This window comes from Strix uralensis, chromosome 8 (genome assembly GCF_047716275.1).
Source record: "Strix uralensis isolate ZFMK-TIS-50842 chromosome 8, bStrUra1, whole genome shotgun sequence".
Lineage (NCBI taxonomy): Eukaryota > Metazoa > Chordata > Aves > Strigiformes > Strigidae > Strix > Strix uralensis.
The window spans coordinates 35,752,785-35,774,811 of NC_133979.1; the positions used below are offsets into that span (position 1 = coordinate 35,752,785).

Genomic DNA, 22,027 nt, shown 5'->3' on the forward strand with positions numbered 1-22,027 from the left:
TTTTAAAAACTCATGTTTAACTTCAAAATGTTCAATATACTCTGCTATGATAATCTCATTGGGTGTATTTTAATGGCAATTTAGTAGGTCCTTAGGATTTGCAAAGAGTGCACCCTAAAACTAAATATTAAACTATCACTGTAAAGTCACAAAGTACTAGTCTAGTAGTATATCTCCTTTTCACCCATAACTGTTAGTGCCCAGACAGTTTTCTGGCCCAATTTATCCCCTAAGTATCAGCTGGCCATGAAAAGAGCATGCATACTAAGACACATGTAAGTTAGCTATATCCAGTAAACCACATCAGAATAACAAACAGCTCTTACCTGTTTAATTTCATCCTTCTACTAGTTTTAAAACCCAGGGCTATTTGGAATGGGAGGAAGCAGCTATTTACAGGTTCTACACTAAGGCTTTAGGTTCTAGGTTTTCAAGGCTGAGGACCAATCCAAATGTAACCGGTTATTCTCCAGTGCAGAAGGATTCATATCACACTAAAATGAGATGGGGTGGGAGGAAACTTTGCTCACCAACAGAAGATTCAGTTTTATAGAGGAAGGAGAGTACTTGGAGCAGACCCACCTTTAAGTATAGCTCTGATTTTATTGCATAACCACTGACAAGTCCCTTAACCTTTTTTGATTATAGTTTCTGTTCATGACATCAGGCAAGAAGGGTATTGTGAAACCTGAACACGTATGTCTATAGAGTACTTTCAAATTGTTGGATGACAAAAATATCATAAAATAAAAATGAAGATGTTCATTCTACTATCAGAGTGGCTTACTATTTTTGTTGCTACTTAAAATTTCTGTTTCTGGAGATTCTGCAACAAATGTTCAGAAAAGGATGGAGAAGAAAGGGATTGTCAGTCTCAGACAAAAATAGAAGTTTCTTTGAAGCTGTTGGAGTGCTAATATTGTTTGTACGATAATGAAGAGAAAAAATAATGGTGTGTAGCTGTTCTCTGGTCTTAAGAAGAGGGCCAAAGAAGCAATGAACTCTATTGACTGTAATGGGGACATATTTACAAAATCCATCTTGCAGCCTAGTTCCATGTACTTCCATCCCTTCAAATATTACCTAACCTATTGATAATCCTGTTCCTGTTTCAAAACATTATCAGAAAAATAATGGGGTTTTTTTTATTTCTAAGAATGAATTTCTCAGTTTAGGAGCTCTGGCTCAGGCATGGGATACGTAGGTGATATCTGATCAAGGATTTATACTCTTCTTGATTTTATTTTCCATGTGAAAATGAGTGGTTACAGTTTAGACCATTAATTAGAAATAATCTCCATAAAGGTCTAATGGCATGGCATTTTTCGTTCTGTGCACTTTGCTGGATACATTGCAGTAAAAATGGACGATTTCATATATTTTATTTCTTAACATTGATATCTAATAGAATGATAATGTTTTTGGTTTGTTCCTCCATTATGTCTTTCAGACAAAAGTGCTCCACAGCTCATAACATATTTTACATCTGATTTCACAGATGGTGTAGCTGGTTTTCAGCTGGTGTAAATGGATAGTTAAAACTCCTTTCAGTTCCTAAGCTTCAATTTATTTATTCTAGCAGAAAAATAAAATCAACTTACACCACTGTTGTCCTGTCAGAAACAACTCGCTCCCTGTTGTGCAAGCTCCCTAGACGGGACTCATAGAGGATTCAAGAGACCATGGTTCTACATCTGATCCTACAGTAAACTGTTGCATGACTCTTCTTAAGTCCCTTTGCTGCAACGTTCTAAGCCTGTAGCTAGTATATGGGCAGTAGCCAGGTCCTCTTAAATGTTCATGTTATAGCTATTAATTTTTTATAGTGAGAGTAAGGACTTTATGCCTGACTGAGCAAAGATTAAAGCTTCAGCAAGCCAGTCTGGACCTAATTGCATCTCAGGACAGATAACACACAAAGCTTGATTGTACAAGTAATAATTATGTCATGTGTACTGGGCAGCCTGCTATCTCATATAAATATAACACCAAAGCTTCCCTGTAAGTCTTGATTTTTGACAAGTTTAGAAGAAATTACAAAATTAGAGAGAAAATATGTCTGCTAAAAGATGTCTTTCTTGTGAACATCATGGTACAAGTAGAGAAAGTGTGGGCTTTAGTATCTCATCACAAATTACAATCTCCCTACTGTTTTAATTTAGCTACGTAATAGTCTAAAACCACATTAGTAGAAAATTATCAATTTTGTTAGTACAAAATTTCTTGCTGTAGCTCATAGAAAAACACACTCAGATTTAGTCGAAAGGTGCTAAGTTAATGCTGAAAAGCTTTAAACTTTCAACTAGTATCTTTTTAGTGCAGAATGAGACACAGTCTGTTTATTAGAGATTACAGATCACTGCAGTCTCTCTAAGTATGCGGAACATAGGTTCTTTATTATAGCCTCGTTTTTTTTCTCCAGGAAGACTGAGGAAAAGGAAATGTTCTAGACTTTGCCTAACCAAGACAAACCAGTATGAAGAAATTAAGGTGTTTTATAAGTAAGATTACCTTTCAAAAAAAGCCATTACTGTCTCTTCAACTAATGTGAATCAAGCTAATGAACTTATGCTAACAGATAGCTTAAAGGGTACTTAGTAAGTTACTAACGCTTTTACTTTTTAAGCCAATGAGTCAGATTCATATCCCACAGGAGCAGTGATTAAAAAAGAGAGCACCACCAACTAATGGCCATCACCAACTAATGGCTCTATGTGAAATAAATTCATAGTCTCTAGAGGCTGGCAGCAGGATGAGTCTCTACTGCCATAAACATTGCTACTTTACATAAACAAGCATTTTCATTAGAAACGTTGGTACAAAAGTAAGGAATAAGGTGATTAATGCAAGAAATGCTGAGCATCTACACACTCTTGAGGAAAAGAGGTGGGTATCAGCTCTGCCCTGTAGATCAGCCAGCAGTTCAGGATGGAAGAACAAAAGGTTGAATGCTGACATTCTGCTTACACTGTTTTTAAATCTTTCCTGTAAGTAAATACAAGTGCTGATATGGTCACTGTCAAGATGCTAAAGTACACATATATGTATAAACTACATGTTCAGAATTCAGCAATTCTAACCTTTAGGGCTGCACATTAAGTACAAAAAACCCCCAAATTTATTAAAGATAAGATTTGTTGTAATAAATATTTGTTCTGTCTCTCCTCCAAACTGCTGAGGGCTCAATAATGTTTTAGGTGAAAAATAGATAATTAAAGATATACTCTTGAGCTGCCAATACCATTTTTCAGCATGCAGCAGTATTTTTCACCAGTGATGTTAAGCCTCCTTAGAAATAGAGATCTCAAATAGAGAAAGAAGAAAAAGATGAAGAAATATATTTATAACAGATTTTAATAATCCCATTTGATTTTGGCGTGGTCATCCACGTTCAGTTAACCAGGTGTTTTTTGTTATTTCCAATAGATTGTAAATACTGAAAGAGCTAAATTAGCTCTATCGAGTTGTCAGTAGTCATGAATAATACGGGATTAAAGGTGTAGAGTAGTGCTCTGATTCCCCAGATTTAAGTCCTTTACTTGACAATGTATAATAAATACCTTGGAAACCACTTTTCTCATTAATCAAGTGCTGGTAGATGTGGTAGTGAAGGTGTTACTGCAAATTAGCAGAATTTTCTAATCACCACTAATGTGACCGCTACAGTAAAGGTATCTGACTGACGAGTCTTAGAATCTCACCTCATTATAAGAGAAACCACTACAGTTTAATAGTCTTAATTTAGCTAACAGTATATATTGCCTGGTCAATCTTCTTTTGAAGGTGGAACGAAATCTGTGGCCTTTGTGAGAGGCTCATTAGTTAAACATGAAAAGCTTTGACATGGCAGAGTGTCCTGCTTTCCTCTTGTCAGCACGCTATTTTGTGGCACATAGAGCAAGTGGAGACTCTCAATGGGAGACAGGAAAAAGACTGTGCTGAATAATCGATCACATGGTATGAGCCAGGGCAAAAGAGTAAATATACATCCCATGTGTGCAGAGGGATGAATGGGTGGGTATGTGCAGTGCATATCATCCATATTTATATCTATGGAACCATATGTATATACAAACTATGTTTATGTATACACACCTACTATGGTATATATAAATGATTATTTTCAGAGCTAGGAGACCAAATTATTCCCATTACAGTTTTCAGCAGTATGATGACTTAAGACGCAAGGTACTGAACGCCTGCAGCTCAGGGGGGGACTTCAAAAAATGGAGCTCTCTTAATGTTCCTCAACTTCATATAGAAAAATGTTGGTTTATCAATGATGATAGAGTCCTGAGACCTAAAACAACATAAGATCAGGTTAAAAATCCTTCAGTTCTTTAGTATTTTAATGCTATTTGACTCAAGATATGCAAAGCTTTACACTGCTCAGTATGCAGCATGTAACTTCATGATGGTTGTGCTTTTTTTTTCTAAATCTGAAGTTCATTTTAGTTCCAAATTATTATCTTGGAAACTGATCTTGCTTTCAGTGAAGTTAATAGCAATGCTCTGATCTCCTTTAATTGTGCAAGATCAGGCCCTCACTGAACAGCAGACATATTGAACAATAGGAAAACAATGCTATGAAGAGAATGTGGTTGCAATTTTATTTTTAAAAAATGCTCCCTCTTATGAGGGTTCAGGATGAGATCAAGAAGAGTAAGATAACTTCCTCATAAAACAACTAGCTGTAAGTTACTGCCTGCAGCAGTCTAACAGGACAGTTTTCTTTAATGCAACCCTTCTGCAAGAGTATTTTGGCTCTATTTGTCAAATTGTGAATTTGCTCCCATATGAGATTACTAGTGTTCCAGAAGAATAAAAAAAAAAAAAAAAAAAAAAATCAATGTTTACTTCTGATTTTGAGGAGAAACAAAGCTCTGGGAGCAATAAGAAAGGGCTGCACTAGGCATACATGACAACAAGAAAACACTTAATGTTTCTAGAAAGTGTTACCTAATACTTCCCACCACTCCCTTTTTCTTCTAAGCAAAAACTTATGTGAATTGATTGATCTTCCCATTTTCCATTTAGATTTTCAAAAATTGCTGAAGAAGCAAGCTTGCTGGTAAAAAGAGCTGTCTTTTGTTTTCAGTAGGTGTTGCATCTCAAACAAGAAATCTCTTAAGCCTGATCATAGTCATACATGGTGAGTCAATTTCAAATTAATCTAAATGGAGTAAAAATATTTTACTCCCGTAAATCATTGTCTCTACCTGGCACTGAGAGCAGTGAAAAGTCACTGCAATCTATGTGACTAAAGAATTAACTTTTCAGACACACATTGGTGTAAACAATGTGTAGACTTCTGTAATTAATTCTTCACAACAGCATTCAGACAGTAATAGAAAAAATGAGGAAGGATGAGATGGGGTGATTACATCACTCCAAGATCCTCAAGTTGTTTTGTTGGCTTGTTGTACAAATGCTGCCTTCTGCAGCGAGATCTGCAAAACATTCAGCTGCTTGTTTTCATGTTTCCTAGTTAACGTTTTCACTCACAGTATTTCAGCGTTTCATGAACAAGCACCCCAAACACAGCAACTCTGGTGAACTCAGCATCTGTTGGGGAGGTTAGCTCTCACTGGAGGTGGAACAGCTTACTGAAAATATAACAGATCTTTATTTTTTTTCTCCCTCACTTAAATTATGTACATGATTTAGAGAGAAAAATGGTTGAAGGCAAGAATTTGTAGGTAGTTTCATTATGGACCTCTGATCATTGGACAGCACCGCAAAGCGTCTAAGACTACAGTTCTGTTGCTCCGCTTAGAGAGAGAGAGGATGAGATACAATCAAGTGTTTCTGTTCTCAAAGCTGGGTCTGATGGTGAAGCTGATAGAGCACCTATTTAAAATGAGTAACCCCTTGTATGGTTGGAGTTGAGCATTGACAGCAGTCTGTAAAGTCTGATATCCAAATGGATTCCTCCTCCAAAGTTATTTCTTATGTCTTGCAAATGTAAGTAGGGCCACTCTAGCTTTATCAGTATACTTAATGTGTCAGAGTCACTCATCTTTGAACATGCAGACTCTATAAGCTTTTGACTTCACTTCTTTTTATAGCATTCTTTTGTGATGCCATGTTTAAATAAAGTTAGACATGGGCTTTTCTAGGAAATAAGTTATTTCTGTTTCATCTGCCAGACTTGCTTGTCAGATACATGTCTCTGAATTACTCTATATAGTTTTTTTTCCAAATCAGGTTCATCTCGCATTGGCCTTCATATGATATGGATCCATGACTGATTTTGATGCTACAGTAGAACAGCCTTCACTTATCGCATACGGTACATTATTCTGCTACCCATGAATTTACTTCACATGCACACACTTGCTTAATCTCTAAACCAAATCATTACAAGCTGAAACTGATGCGGTCTTCCAAAAAAAATTCCCAAACAGTAAATCGTACCGTATTCCACTTTCTTCCCACTCTGCGCTAAATTTAATGAAAGGTACCCAGAAAAATGCACTTGAATTCGGAAGTGAACCGCAGTACAGACCGCTGGGAACAAAGCCCTTACCTTTTTAAATGCATGATGGTCTCTAAGCAGCACAGAAATCGTAGCCCAAAAAAAAAGCAGGTCTCCTGTCTTCCAAGGTACTGTGCCAGTCTGCACTCTATTTTCTTTACCTCGCTCTTTACACCACGCTACATATAGTTCGTGCTCCTGTTGCCAGGGATTGGCTGGTGCATCTGTGAGGCGCACACCGGACTCCTGCTCGGAGCCCCCTGCAACCCCTGGTTAACTCTTTCCCTCCCCTTGGCGAGCCCGCACGGACGGGGGGTCTCTGGGCTGGAGCGGGGCAAGCACCCGCCCCCCCGGGGCTCTGCGCTCTCCTCGCCCTGCGGAGCGGCGGGCGAGCCCGCGGCCGGGACCGGCGCTGCCGGGCACTGGGCTACCGGAGCTCGCCCCGCCCGGAGCCCCCCCTGGTGCTGCTGCGGGCCCCTCGCCCCGAGGACACGCACTGGCCGCGGGTGAGGGCGCAGGGTTAAGCCCGGGCCGGTGGCCGGGCAGGCTGGACATCCATCTTTCGCCTGCCAGAGCCCCTCCCTGGGTGTCCGCCTGCCACCGACAATATTTGAAACTAGGAAATCAACTCCGGGCCAAAAGGGAGTCCCAGACCCACACAGCTCCAGGGGAGACACAGCAGAGCGGCGGAGGTGATGCTTGACAGGGAAGCCAGACACAGGCAAGCAGGGAGGCCGGACACTTAAATGGAGAGGGCTGTTTGGGGCTATTCCCTCGGGAATGCGCCGCGGGGCTCGGGAGGTATTTACACACTGCCAGTCTTTTGTAAAAAAAAAAAAAAAAAACCAAAAAAAAACCCACAAAAGAACCAACCTAAACAAAGCAAAAAGCCCCGAGGCTGCCGCCTGGCATTCCTATTTTGTTCTGAGTCATCCAGCCCAGCGCGGGCAGAGGTATCCTCTGGTCTGGGAGTGCCGAGCGCTGGAAATGAACCATCCAGGCTCATGGGAATCTTCTTTATTAAGCTTGCTTGTTGCACTCGCCCATTAAGCCTACCTTAATTGCATTGATTTATTGGATGTTTGTATGCGAAGGGTTTGGTGTGAGTGTGTGTCCCCTCGCTTTCTGCCGTGTGTAGAAACGCCACCCTGTCCACCCTGGGTCAGTTTTACTGCGATCCATCACAGTGACTGCGATCTAAACAACTCCGCTGCCTTCATCCCGTGTCCTACCATCTCCCACCCACGTCGGCAGAGAGGGAATATAGAGTGCTCTTAAACCCGGGAAATATTCTGCTGATGGGCACATAAATCTCTTCTGCAGAGCGCTCTCACTTAACCAGCACGGCGAGGTGATGCTCACCGGCTGAGCTATTTCCAACAGCGAGTTAATCCCTCAGGACTTCCTGGGATTTCTTCCCCAAGGGTTAGGGGAAAGAAAAAAAAAAAAAAAAATTAACAATCAGGTAGAGCTTTTGAAACGCGTTTACCTGGGTAATCCTCTACACCTAGGAAGGGAAGGGGGGATGACTGCACGGAAACTTTCCTGAGCAGCCTGGTGCGGGAGGCGGCAGAGACGGGTAATTTGGTAGAAATGGCTGGGATTTGGTTAATCAGCCCAGTCCCGTGCGGAGGGGCCCGGGGCAGGAGGAGGCGGGGAGGGGGAGGGGGGCGGGGGCAGGTCGTCAGTGGGGAAACCTTCAGGAGATGGACGTTTAGAAGAGAAGTAGGCATGGGGGGTTCGAGCTGCTGGGAGAAAACGGGAGCTGGAGGAAAGATTAATTCTAGATCCCACGCTTGAAGGGCTTTTTCATTCCCCCTTTCCCGACATCAGCCAGCAATTTGGAGACGGGGGGGGGGGGGGACGGACGGAGGGAGGGAGAGAGGCGAGGGGGGGGACACACACACTCTCGGGAGCACGGTATTAAAGGGGACATTGATCTTTTCCGTCCTCTGCACAATAAATTCGGACCTCAGGTGTGTCTCACCGACATGTCTACCTGCTTCCAAGCCTTTAGCACCTTCCCTGTGATCTCTGCGTGTACTGTTTTGGAGACATGAGCGCGCACACACACACACACACACACACACACACACTTAGGCTGCCCCCCCAAATGACAGAGGTAAACAGAGCCCAAGTCCATGCTCCCCGTGAGAAGTGACCTGTTCCCTCGACACCTTCTGCTATTGAACGTGGATGGATCTCTGACGCTAATTAGAGACATAGAAATACTGGAAGTATTAGCTGCAAATAGCACTCTGAAGGCCCCTGTCCTTTTTTTTTTAACAAAAAGTGTTTATTTCCCTTGGTCCTTTTCTCTATTTTTCTTTCAAAGTAAAGACGCTCCTGCTTGATTCAAAAGAGACTCTACGCTTCAAAAACGCCGTAGGTAGATACATGTGTGAGCGTGCGACGCCTCGCTCCTACCCTGCGCTCCTCAGGCCAGCAAAAATATAGGTATCCCCGAAAAGAGTAATAACTAAAGGCAGGAGGTGCGCTGGGGTGCAGCAGCGCGGGCAGGGTGCGGGCAGGGTGCCGGCAGGTTGCGGGCAGGGAGCGGGCAGGGTGCGGGCAGGGTGCGGGCAGGGAGCGGGCAGGGAGCGGGCAAGAGCCGGCTGCAGCCCCCCCGGCCTCCCCCGCCCGCCCTCACCTGCCAGCAGGAGCGACAGGACGGATTTCATTAGGGCTGGAAATCCTTTCCCGTCCCTTCTGGAGAACACTTCTCCACCCCAAGGCAGTCCAAGCTTCTTCGGGGGATCAGGATGGGGAATGAACTTTTCCAAGCTCACAGCTCCCTTAATCACCCCCCACCGATTTCTGTCCATCCTCCTACACGGGCAGAAATCCTGAGCCCTTCCAGCATCTGTGCGAGCAGCTGTATCTGCAAGGGTTAAACTAGAATGTAGCAGGTACAGTGCCTGATGAAAACATTAATAAAATGTGATGAACAAGCAGTGGAATGGCAAAGGCTCGGCAGGGAGACTGCGGTGCGGGCTGCAAGTTAGTGCCGAGAGCGGTGGCTAACGCACGGCTGGCTGCGGGCGAGCAGGGCTGGTGCTTCATAATTCCTCCGAGTTCAGAAAGTGGAGCCAGCCAGGCGACTGAAAGGTTCAGAAGCAAGGCGAGGCAACGGAGACGTTGCTTATCTTTTCTTTTCTTTTCTTTTTTTTTTTTTTTTTCCTTAAGTGTCCTTTTTGTTGAAAACAAGCAATCTGAACGTGAAATAAAACCTACTCACCGGGTGAAATTGCAGGAGGCGAAGCGGCTGTGAGCAAAATGCATCCCGACTCCAAGCATATAGTCCATGATCTCCGGCTTCAAGCTAGAGGAGGGCTTTGCGTGGTGGTGGGACTTTGGGAACCATCAGCAGCTCTGCGTGGCACAGCAGCAAGTACACCAAACCATCCCCACCGTGCGGGTGTGTGTGTGTGTGTGTGTGTGTGTGTGTGCAGGGGAGAGACGGGCTCGAGACCCAAAGAAAGGGGTGGGGGGAGAGGGGGGAGGAGGAGGAGAGTGGGAAGGAAATCCGAATAGAGGAGTTGCGGGGAGGAATAGGATTTGCTGGGGTTGGGGTGGGTTTTTTGGTGGTGATGGTAGTGATGCTCAAGGAAAGAATAACAAATTGTGGGATCTCAACTGCGGGCAGGAGGAGAGGGGGTTCGCCGGGCCAGGTGGAGCAAAGGCCAGATGGCACCGGGGGGCCGGGGGGGGCTCACCCCGCCGGGGGCCGCGGTGGAGGGGCGGGCTGGGGTGCCAGGGCTGCGCGCCCCGCAGAGCCCCCCGCGCCCACGCAGGGTTCGCAGGACTTGGCCGATCGTCCCTCGGGGAGGGAGGGGGGCGAGAGAGGGGGAGGGCGCCGCCTGCGCGGAGGGGCGCGGGGAGCCGCGGAGCGGGGGGCGGACAGCGGCAGCTTCGCCGGGGGGAGCGACCCGGGCGGGGGGAGGACGGGGTGGCCCCGGCCCGGACGGGGCAGGCGGCACCGCGGGGGGGCACGGCACGGGGGGGCCGGTGCGGCGGGGGGCAGCCCGCGGGCCGGCTGCTGGGTGGCGCGGCACCCGCTCCTCCTCCTCCTCCTCCTCCTCCATCCGCAATCCAGCGCGCCTCAGCGGCGGTATCGACCGGGTAAGAGGACCCCTGCTCGCAGCCTCTCCCCACACGCTCGGCCAAGCCTTTGTTTCAGATCCTTCTTTTTTTTTTTTTTTTCCGGAGACAGGTTCCCCGGAGCTGGCTCTCCCTGCCGGCACCTGCCTGCTCGCCCGGCTGTGGCCGTCCCCCCACCCCGTCCCGGCCGGGCCCGCTCTCCGTCCCCCCGGCAGGGCCAGGGGGCGGCGGGGGGGACCCTGCGGGGGGAACCGGCCTCTCGGAGCGACGCGGGGCGGGGGAGACACATTTGCGGGGCGGGGGGAGCGGAGGGGGCGGAAATTCTTCTAATCACCAGTGCCCCCCCCCCCCCCCCCGCCCTGGGTAAGCGAAGCATCCTCCCTTCATCCCCCCCTTCCCGGCGCTTCTAGGCGCTCTGTATGGAAATCACGAGCTGAGTCGGTGGAAAAATCTCCCTTTTCCTCGCATAGTGGCTCCAGAGTGTGTGCTGAATTTCAAGGTGTGTGTGGGAGGGGGAGGCAGCGCCAGCACTTCTGGCGCTTGGTGTGTCCCCCCCTCCCCCGGTCCCTCTCCTACATATGTGCTGTAAGCAGACACGCGCGTTTATGGCTAATAAAAACGTATTTCCCTGTGTTAAGCTGAGAGCTTGCTGCTAGTAAACTGAAAGCCGGTCCGTGTCAGGGAACAGCCTGCACATCGACAAGAAGCTTTGGCATCCCTGCAAGCCGGCAAGGTAGCCTGGCAGTGTTCACACCATGCTTCCCAGGATCCATAAGCACAGGGACCATACAGGCTGTGTGATGTATACGTTGGACAGTACGGATTGCACCAGCACTTGGCCATTGCACATGTGGTCTGCAAAAGAGACTCGTTTCTGTGGAGCTTTTTGATCAAGAAGGTTTTTGTCTTCTCTCAATTATCTCTCTAAGCACCAGTGTGAAGTGTTCATGTACATTTGCCAGTCTGGCAGTTTTATGTTTCCAGAATCTGTTGTGAGAGGTTCAGCAGCTGCAGAAACCCAAGATTCCTCTGGCATCACATTGGTTTGTTTCTGTCAGCATGCTTAATCATTTTCATACCGAAGAATTGTGGAGTGATCTGATCTTAGCAATGATTTAGACTGCTTTTGGTTTTTATTGTCTTTTTCTTTAGAGAGGAGGGGAGAAAAGGAGTGAAGGAAGGATGTTACGGTTAGTAAAGAAAAAAATGCAGTGTCCATTTCAAGTGTAGTAGCTGTTAAGTATGTAGGCATATGTATGATTCATTATGCAGTTATAAAAACGAAAGGCATACCATCTTGCCTCTTCGCCTCAGAATACAATTTCTCTTACAGCAACAAGTAGCACAGGCTCCTCTCCCCCTCTTCTCTCCCCCTCCCGCCTTCAGCCCATCCTGACAAAATGCCAGTTACAAAGGTCAGACTGTTTATGTAAAGATCACTGTGTTTCTTAACAAAGACTGCTGCACATCAGGCCTGCAATGACTATCAAATAGACTTTTGGATTCAAGAGACTCAATAAGAGTACTGTCCATTTTCTAGAACTGATAAAATCCCAGAGAAAACAAAAGACAAAGAGACATAGTGTGTGAATGGGATAGATCAACAGTGCCAGGGTGCACGTGGGCAGCAGTATCTTCATGGCAGTGTCCATTACTGCCAATGCTAGCAAGATCCAGTGGACGCTTATATATGTGTGTGTGTCCGTGTGAGTGTATAAAAAAAGATTTGCTGGTATGCTAATGGTTTTCTGCTCTCCTCTTTAGGTTTCTTGCTAGCCATAATGATGTCCTAGGTTGAAATTGTTCTGCAGCTACTTCACACCAAAGGTAGCTTAAACCAGCCAAGGAGAATTTTGAGTACGACCCTCCCAATAAAAGAGAAGAGACTGACTTCACTAGACTTTGGCTCAGACCCTTCACAACTGGGTTCAGTTTTCATTTCACAGCATCCAGAGGTGCAGTGGACATAGCCTGATCTTTATTTCGCTGTGCTCCCTTTCCCTCCCTGCCAACTTCTTTCATCTAGAGAGCAGTACAACATTGTTTCTTCTACTGTCGGGGTCACCATTTGCCGGGGTCCTTACTTCTCCATGCGGGAACAGGAACAACACAACACCAATATGATGATCAGATCGTCCATTTATTTCCCAATCCTGGTTACATTTATATTCTACTAAGTTCCGTACACGCACTCATCTATCTTCTAATAGGCTACAGGTTATCTGCACGCGCTGTTCAGGCGCCTCTACGAGCATTTGCATTGGTTAATTGCAATTAGCACGTAAAGCCCAAAACTTGCCAAAAACTCCCTTATCTCATACCCTGTTTTGCTCAGACTTGTGTGCTTTTGCTGACCACAGGTGTTTCTCACTTATCTGCTATCTTGTGTGGTTTTGTCAGCCTTATTTTGCTGGCCTTGTCTTCATCCTTGCATTCTTCTGCCTGCACTAACTTCCCTCCAGCGCAGCTCAGACTCCTACACTCTACTAATATGACCTCTTCTGGTCCTTTCCCACTTTAAATCTAATAAGCATATTCTGATATTATTCGCTTGTGTATATATGCCCAATTCCTAAAGGTTAAAAAAGGTTACCTTGGAGTAACATCACAGATCTTCCACTGTGGTCAATTCAAAGACCTAATTGCCACCAGACTTTAGCCCTTAAAGAAGTCCTGAAGCAGAGTTGAAGTGTTGTAGAGGACTATGATGCCTTTTGTTCAATGGTGTTAGTAATCTATGGCCTTAGAATCTAATGCTACAAAATCTCATTATAGGGCAGAATACTGAAATTGCAAACAGTGGAAAAAATGGTACTTAAATGGGGCAGGAGCTTACACCACCGGCTGAAAATGCTAAATCCAAACTTGGGACCCAGTCTTAACCCAGGAGCTGCACAGTATCCTGTGAGAGGGGAGAAGCACATCACCTCCTCCCATCTTAAAAGCCTTCTGGCCCTGAGTCACAGGTCATTTGACTCCTTTGTCCTGTAAATCTGCACAAAGTAGCAGTATGTATCTGTGTTGGTAAATGCACATTTTAACAGCATGTTCACTAACATTTTATTTTTTTACTTCATATAATCAGCCTTTTGACCCTCTTTCTTCCAGAACCTGCTGCATGCTTCTCTTCAGCTACTGAAAAATGTAATTTATTAAGCCAGTTCAACAGTTACCCTTAGTTTGCAACAGGCGAACCTATTATGCAAACAATATTGTCACCTTCTTAAAGTGCCTTCCTTCTCCCAGCTATAATGAATTCTCTGCATGCTACTCTGCTGTAAATTCTCCATCTAAAAATTCCATCCAGTACGTATTTTGTCAGGGGAAACAGTACTTGACTTTTGAAACAGTTGGGAGGAGCAAAATGATAACCTACTGGAGTGCCTTGCCCTTAACTGAAATTATGGTGAAGTAATTAAAGTTAGAGCAAAAAGGCTTAAACTTTGGCCTACTTATGTTTTTAGTGTTTTTGCTTGGGTGAGGTTTTTTTAGAAGTCTGATTTGAATGTCAAATTTGCATATTCCACTAGAAAACATGGGGAATGCTTAATTGCCTATGTCCAGTGTTCATATTTTCCTTGAAAAAAATGCATCACATGTTCCTGGGATTCATTTCTAGTTACTATTTGCATCGATAAATTGAACTGCGTATTTAAACAAGTCCTGTATTTGCTCATTATAAAAACTAATATGCTTTATTTAGAATGTTTCTTTATAAACATATCAGAGAAACATGGAATCACAGACCAGCCCAAGTTGGAAGGGACCTCAGAAGATTATCTGGTCCAACCTTTCATGGGAAAACGAGCCTAGATGAGCTTGTCTAGCACCCTGTGCAATTGCATCTTGAAAATGTGCAGTGATGGGGACCCTACCACGTCGCTGGGGAGGTTGTTCCATTGAATGATTGTTCTTACTGTAAAAAAATTCTTTCTTATGTTGCGATGAAACTTGTCCCAGTGCAACTGGTACCCATTGCCCCTTGTCTTCTCCATGTAGTTCCTTATGAAGAGAGAGCCTCCATGCTCTTTGTAGCCACCCTGTATGTACTGGGACACTATGATGAGGTTGCCCCAAGCCTTCTCTTCTCTAGGAAGACAAGACCTAACTCTTTCAGTATTTCCTCAAAGGGCAGGTTCAGCAGCCCTTTGATCATCTTCGTGGCCTTTCTTTGGACCCCCTCCACTCTGTCCATTTCTTTCTTTCATCGTGGGAACCAGAACTGGACACAATGCTCCAGGTGCAGCATGACAAGCGATGAGTAGAACAAGATGATCACATCTCTACCTCTCTTAGCAATGTCCCTGCAGATGCAGGCCAGGATCCAATTTGCCTTTGTTGCTGCAGGGGCACACTGCTGACTCACGTTCAGCTTGTTGTCCACCAACAACATATTTTGACCTATACATTTTTGGTTTAACAGACTTGTGATTCACTTGAATAAAATTATATCCAGTGACTTTTTCTTTTCTTGCAGAGGAGGTTATTTTTAGGATTTTCCAACATTCACTTACAGGGAATGAACTAGTACTGTAGAATTTCTTTAATTTCTCCCCAAAAATTAGATCAAAGAAATACAGCATTAACAATGATTGCATACTCACTTGCCCTGTCCTTTGGCAGCAGAGGACTAACTTAAAGGTTGGGGGTTTTTTTCAAGCTCTTGCTATCATTAAGTGTCAGTCTTCTGAGACAGGATAGCCTCTCTGAAGATACTAATTGCAAGACCTGTAAGCTCACATGAACTCACTAGACATAGCTAGACACACATGTCTAGAAGGGATACAATAGCACTTGAGGTGTGGAAGCATGAACTTCTCTAGGGGTTGGCAATCTACTGCCCCCACTTCTTGGAAGATTTAAGTCTCCTTTGTGGCATCTTCACAGCTGTTATTATCTATGCTACATAGGATGATACAAGGTTGTCTCCTTGCACTACAAATACACACAGCAGCCTGTTAACCAGAAACTATGTGTTTGAACGAGCAGAGGGGTTTACTGGCTGTATGTGATAGGCATTGTTTATAACTGTAGATTATAAACAATTGCATAAAGCAAATGGTGACTGCTATCACACAGCTTGACAGGTAAAATCAGCTGACTTCTTTAAAGTTTTCCCAACTTTGACATTAGAACTGAATTGGGCAACAGAAAATTAAGTAATTGTCTTCAAATCCATGGGACAATAAGAATAATAATGTTCTACAGTACTGTTACCTAACGGGTTTTTTCTATTTTTTTTAAGGTAAGGCATATTTTGGCCATGTTTCCATGACCAATGGCATGCAGGCAAAAATATGGGCTTGGTATTTTTAAAATGACCTCGGATGTATTCAGGTATTCACTTTTTCTTGATAGCTGGACTTTAGAAAATCGCAAAAGGCTCTGTTACTTTCAAGAAAATGGAAAGATAAAAGACAATTGTAGAGAACAAGGTAAAGGAGGAGGTGCATTTTAAATCATGTTGAAGCATTGTGGTGGAGAGTTCTATGCATCAAATGCCTGGTTTTCTTAGAGGAAATTTAGTCTCTGGCTGTAGTAGTCCAGTACCAGAAGGAATGTCCTGTGAAGGTAGTGCAATATGTACTACCAGTAGATATGATGGAAATGGAATGGAGGCCTCCATCCCACGAGCAGTATGAGAAGCATTGTCCTAATACTTCAGCAGATTTGTAGAGGAATTAAGGTGTACTTTTAGTACGTTTGTGTTTAAATACAGAAGCCATGCATCTTCTATTGAGCTTCTATCCTCACCTGATTTTAGTGTTGTCACATAAACTTAAATAAAATCTAGCTTTTAGTGTTGCATTGCTTCTGTGTGCTCAGAATTGTGTCTCTTCCAGACTGGGCAAGGTATTAACACAAAAAATCTCTGTCCTGCAGAGTCAGAGTCTGAAATGCATTTGAACTAATGATGGAGGACAGAAGAAGCGTTGAAATGAATAGAAAACTCCTCAATGCATTTTCTGTGGTGCATGTAAAAGAGCAAGACCCACCTTCAGGCAAGATGAGTTTTTGGAAGGGTAATGGAGTCAAGGGAAGTTCTGTTATATCTGATGCCTGATGTAAAAGACAGACTTACTCTAAGTTATAGCAAAAGCAATTCTGTATTCAAGGGGTAAGAGATGCTGATTAGAATCTATGTACTTTCCCTTTATGAATGTTTGCAGAAGTAAAAAAAATATTTGTCAGAATGTATAAAAGAAATTTTCACGGACCGAAAAGGGAACAACGGACAGGTACCAGTAAAATTCCCAGTTCACACTTTGCAGTGTCAAGGAATTACACACTAGAAATGTAGAGTTTTACAGAGTGGTTATGCTGGGAAGAAAAGGGCATGTACAGAAAGCAATTTGCATTTGAAAAATAGATTATTTTACAGATATTGGTTCAAATTGATAGTCATTTCCTGAATAACATCTGGCGCATTATCTCAATAGATGTGGTTATCTCCCATAGAAATGAGCAGAGCAAAAGATCTGTAGTAAGATTTGAAAATAACCTTTGTTATTATATGTCATTACCTCATAAGAATCAAAATACATGGGCCACTAATGACAATGAACAAGAACAATACAGTTTCTTGAACAGTCTGTTCAATGCATTTCCAGTCTCTAGCATGCACTTAAAATACAGCAATATTACAAGCATTTATCATTTGCCTGGGCTATGGAGCTAATGAGATAGAAAAAGCATGAAGAATTTGGATGGATGAACTCCATTTACCTAATTTCCAACTCAAACATAATGATATGAAAAATAAGTAATATATGTATAAAGTCTTTTTTTGTTTTTTAACAGTTCTTGTCTTGCAACAGCTTGGGTTGGGTCATTATGGTGCACAATAGGTTTGTGTTCTTGTCAGCAGCAGCCATCACCCTTGCAGCATTTCTGCTTCCCGACTGGTGTGGGACTGATAGTAGGAAGATGTCAGGTTCTCTTCTTACTCACAAAGGAAAGGACGCAGTAAAAAAGGAGTCTCTTACATCATTTATTTGATTATGTTCTCCATTTGTCAAAGCAGTGGAGCACAAAGCCCAAATGTATTTTGTGAAGCACTCTGGAATTCGCTTGTTTTTAAGCAGGCACTTCAAAACTTCAGCAAACAAGGTTGACTTTGTATCTTTGATTACTCTCTAGCATGTGCTTTGCTGAATCACGTGGCAGCAATAATTTGTACATTTAAGGTGGTGCAAAAGTCTTTACCAGAAAGCTGTCTTTTCAGTTGCATTTATTTAAGTAACATTAGAGGGAAAGTAAATAAAATCTTAGGACCTGATTCGAAAAAATATGTGCATTCAGTTTTGAGTTAGCTGTCTTGATCTTTTTTGGCAGAAATCTCAGACACAGCAGAACACTAAGTTGTGTTCCTATTTTGAACATTAGATCAGACATCTGTTTCCTTGTTTTTTCCAGATAAAGACATCAAAAGCAACACTGACAAAACATATTAACACAGGATAATCTCAATGTCCCCGTTAGTCCTGTACTTTAGATGGCTAGGTAAAAAAACCCTCAACAACAAAATAACCCTAAGGTAATGCTCTCCTTGAGCACTGTTTGGACTCTCTAGAGGCAATAGAAGGTCTTCTCAACCAACTCCTGGAATTTTTTGGACAACTCATTGTCAGTACATAAAATAATTGGCAGTTGCTTTTCTGAGGCAATTAAGCACTGTTATAGTCTGAATAAATTTTGTAGCTAAAAGCTGATGTGTGTTAAGCCAAATACGGTTGGTATGGAGTTAACCAATCTACCTTACAACTGTACCTTACAGTTAATGCTCCAATCATTGTTTACCCTTAAGAAATAACTGTAGCATGAATTTTTTTTTCATATTCAGTAGTCAGAATTATGGTCCTGCTAGTGCAAAGAATTGCATAAATAGGATAAAAAAAATGCAGTTATGAGTACAGGAAGAAAACATTTACAGCTTCTCTGATTTCTGAATGAGTAAAACAATTTTCTCTGTATAATTAAAAAAAGACAGCAAGGACAAGGATATTTAACTCATCCTTCTCACAAAAATAAAAGGAATTCTCAAACGTGAATTTTCCTTTCACAGTAGGAGAAATAAAGCTCTACTTCACACCTTCAAAACAAGTTACTCACTAAAAAAGTGGGCCACAACACCAAATACTGTGATTAGAAAAATATACTGACTCAGTATGTGGCTGAGTTTTATAGAATAGTCAAACCTCTTGATTAAGAATATTTAATTTTCTCTAGGGTTTGGCTGTGATGGAGTTAATATTCTTAACAGCAGCCTGTGTGGTGCTGTGTTTAAGATTTGCAACTTAAACCACTGCTGACAACACTGCACTGTGTTAGCCCTTGCCGAGCAGTGCTCCCACCTTGGCACATCCTCCCACCCCAAAGGCCAGCAGACTGGGGGTGGGCAAGAGTTTGGGAGGGGACACAGCCAGTCCAGCCAACCTGAACTGACCAAAGGGGTAGTACTGTGTGACATCATGCTCAGCAATAAAACTGGGGGCTGACTTTTTCCAAAGTAGCCGTTGCTCAGAGACTGGTTGAGCATCAGTCTGCTGGTGGGAGGTGGTGAGTGACTGCCTTGGCATCACTTGGATTTTTTGGTTTGGAGGGGCTTTTTTGTTTTGCTGTTGTTTGAGGGGTTTTTTTTTACACTTGCTAAACTGGCTTTGTCTCACCCCATGAGTTTTTCTCACTTTTGCCCTTGCTATTCTCTTCCCCCACCCTGCTTTGGGATCGAGTGAGTGAACAAGGGGCTGGGTAGGGCCTCAGCTACCTACCCAGTTAGTTAACCCACCACAGCCTCCCAGGCCAGTTTTGGAAATAGAGAAGTCCTTCTGCTTCAGCAGTTGCGGAGTTCTTGAAACAGACAGTGGTCTTGTCTGACAAATAATATAGCTCCATGCAGATTTCCTTTTCATCTAATCTCAAATTCTGTTAAATAAATACTTACGTATGATCCTAAGAAATGTATGAAAGTGCAGAAAACAAGAACAAAAACTTAAGAAGGCGGGAGTACATTCTCATACAAATAGTACTAATATTATTAGCTGGCTTTTGGTGCAATGTGTCATTCTCTAAGTAGCTGTCAACCACCGTCATGTTTCTCCACTGAGTTCTGTTTGTGTTTGTCCTTTCATTTGGTCATTCATTTCCTTGAGAACTGAACATGGTTTGAATTTTCCATGCTACTCTGCTTGTGACTGAACACACACAAAAATAAGTTATTCACATAAACATGGAGGCTCTGATGGCCTCATTTTGCTGTGTTTTTGCTGTAAAGTATGTATGGGATCAGTGAACCCTGTGGGGGCTAGGTTAGAGCCCCTGTTGGAGGTCGATAATATTTATTGGTATTTGACATCTTAAGTGAAGCTAAAGTCTTACATAATGCAGGTGAAGATTTATCTGGGAACCTAAAAGGCTTTAGCACTTGTTAGCAAGCACCTGTGGGAGCCCATGCATATGCCATGTGATAAGGATGTGATTGTGCAGCATCCAGCTTGCTTTGGTTGTAGGTAGACTGTGGCTTCATCATCCACTTAGGCACACAACTGATAAGTATAACTGAGGGATCTTATCACTGCCTTAATCCTCCATCCACATTGCCTGCTGTTATCTCTTATGCTTACTTGTTATGCTTTGATCTTAGAGAGGTTGGCATTTTTTTGGTTAAAGAATTCCAGCTTATTGCAAGTTTGCACACATGGCCCTTGCAGGGCTCCAATACTGCCTTGTGGTGTCATGACAGCATGGCAGAAGGAGAGGAGATGCTGCCTAATCTGTGGAATGCTATCACATAGGGATCGATTATACCTGTAAGGTCTACTGTTTATAACTCGGAAATTATTTTATGTGTTTTGTATTTAAAGAATCATTAAAACGTATGAAAACCCAAGCTGGTATGAAAATACATATTTTTCATAATGTCAGAAAAATAAGATGGTAAAATTGTTCCTGATTTGCTTGCAAATTAGAAGTAATCCAAAACATACAAGATTTTAATTAGAACAATCTCTGTGGCAAAAGTAGCTAATGGATCAGACACTAGATCATTTTAGTTGTCGATGGGTATGTGGGTTACCAAATACTTCTTTTTCTGAACCATGTGGGACAGACACTTGTTGCTGGATCAGATCCTCTACACCCTGCCTTGAAAATTGCTGGCTAACTGAAGTAAGACTGCTAACTAAAAGTTTTGCTCTAGATCTGAGAAAATTGGTTCTTCTTAATCTCCACTTTCTATAGGTCAATTTCTGGCAAAATTTACCAGGCGTTTCACCGACAACTTGCAATCGACTTCAACTGTAAATATATTTAAGGACTGCATTTTAACTGTATATGATATAAACCTGCCATTAAACTAAAAAAAACATATGTGGACTCAAATCTTCCAGTTCTTCCAAAATGCCAAATTCTTCTTATGATAAGTCCCTTTCACTTCTAGAAGCCTGTGAAGAAGTGAACTTAACAACATGTATTGATGGTCACCAGATCTTAGTGTTTTTAAAAGTGTTAAGTTTCTGTAGAAATGCAAGATAAATGTCTTTCAAATATTTTTTTAACATCCCATTCTTCCAGCACTGCATTTCATTCATCTCATAAGTTTGCATGTAGATGATCTATCTTATTCTTCAAGGTACCACATGCAACAGTCGAAAAAAAGGTGCATAATAAATAAAGTAATACTTTATGCTTGTCACATGTAATTGTGGTGCACTTTACAGTAGCCTAGTTAAACAATTTCTCTTCCTGTAGGGCTGTAAAGTTGGCAAGAAGCAAAGAAGAACTTTCTGCAAAGTTTGTCAATGTATTCACTGTTTATAATAGTACTGGGAGTATTTTCCATTCTCAGATCAGCAATTGGAACAATGAAGTCATTTTAAGTTATGGTGTTTCTTAATGTGCTCATTGCACAGTAATTACTGTATCATCACCTGCAACATCTTGCAGTGCTGGAAAATTAAAACCATTATCCTAACAAGTTTTCTATAAGATTTTTCATTCAAGTTGGTTAAAGGACATGCAGAGTGATCCTACCAGCTTCTTCATGAAAAATCTACTTCTACACCCAAAGTTATTCTCATCCTACTCAGATACTCTCCAGTATTATTTAAAGAATCCTCTCCCAAAACATGTCACCACAATGGCTGATGTCTCTGGCTAGTCTTAAACACAGTCTTATTTTGGACACAGAAAACCTTTCCTGGAGGTAAGTATATAAGCTCTCCCTCCCCTCAGTGACCACAAATATTTAAACTTCAGCCTCTAAGTAGCTTGAGAAAAGTTTCTTTAAAACTTATTTTAGTAATGTGTCATCATAAAGAAAAGATTTCTAAGTACATTCACAATGACCTAACTCTTAACCATTGAAGCTGGTAGAAATTGTGCATGAACCAAGCAGAAAGTGCTCCATGTACCTCTTGTGATAGAAATAATTTGTACTTGTGGTGGGTT

At 42.7% G+C, this 22,027-nt stretch overlaps 1 protein-coding gene across 2 annotated transcripts in view; it reads right to left on the minus strand.

Annotated features, from left to right (window-relative positions):
• Positions 1 to 10,072, minus strand: part of BRINP3 (BMP/retinoic acid inducible neural specific 3) — a 225,150-nt gene extending 215,078 nt beyond the window's left edge. The window contains exon 1 of one of the 2 annotated variants that reach the window (XM_074877282.1): positions 9,717 to 10,072. In XM_074877282.1, the coding sequence (XP_074733383.1) occupies positions 9,717 to 9,784 (68 nt within the window). In that variant the 5' untranslated portion in view covers positions 9,785 to 10,072. The remainder of the gene's footprint in view (positions 1 to 9,716) is intronic. The other variant, XM_074877281.1, reaches the window with a different exon arrangement.
• Positions 10,073 to 22,027: the final 11,955 nt, after the last annotated feature.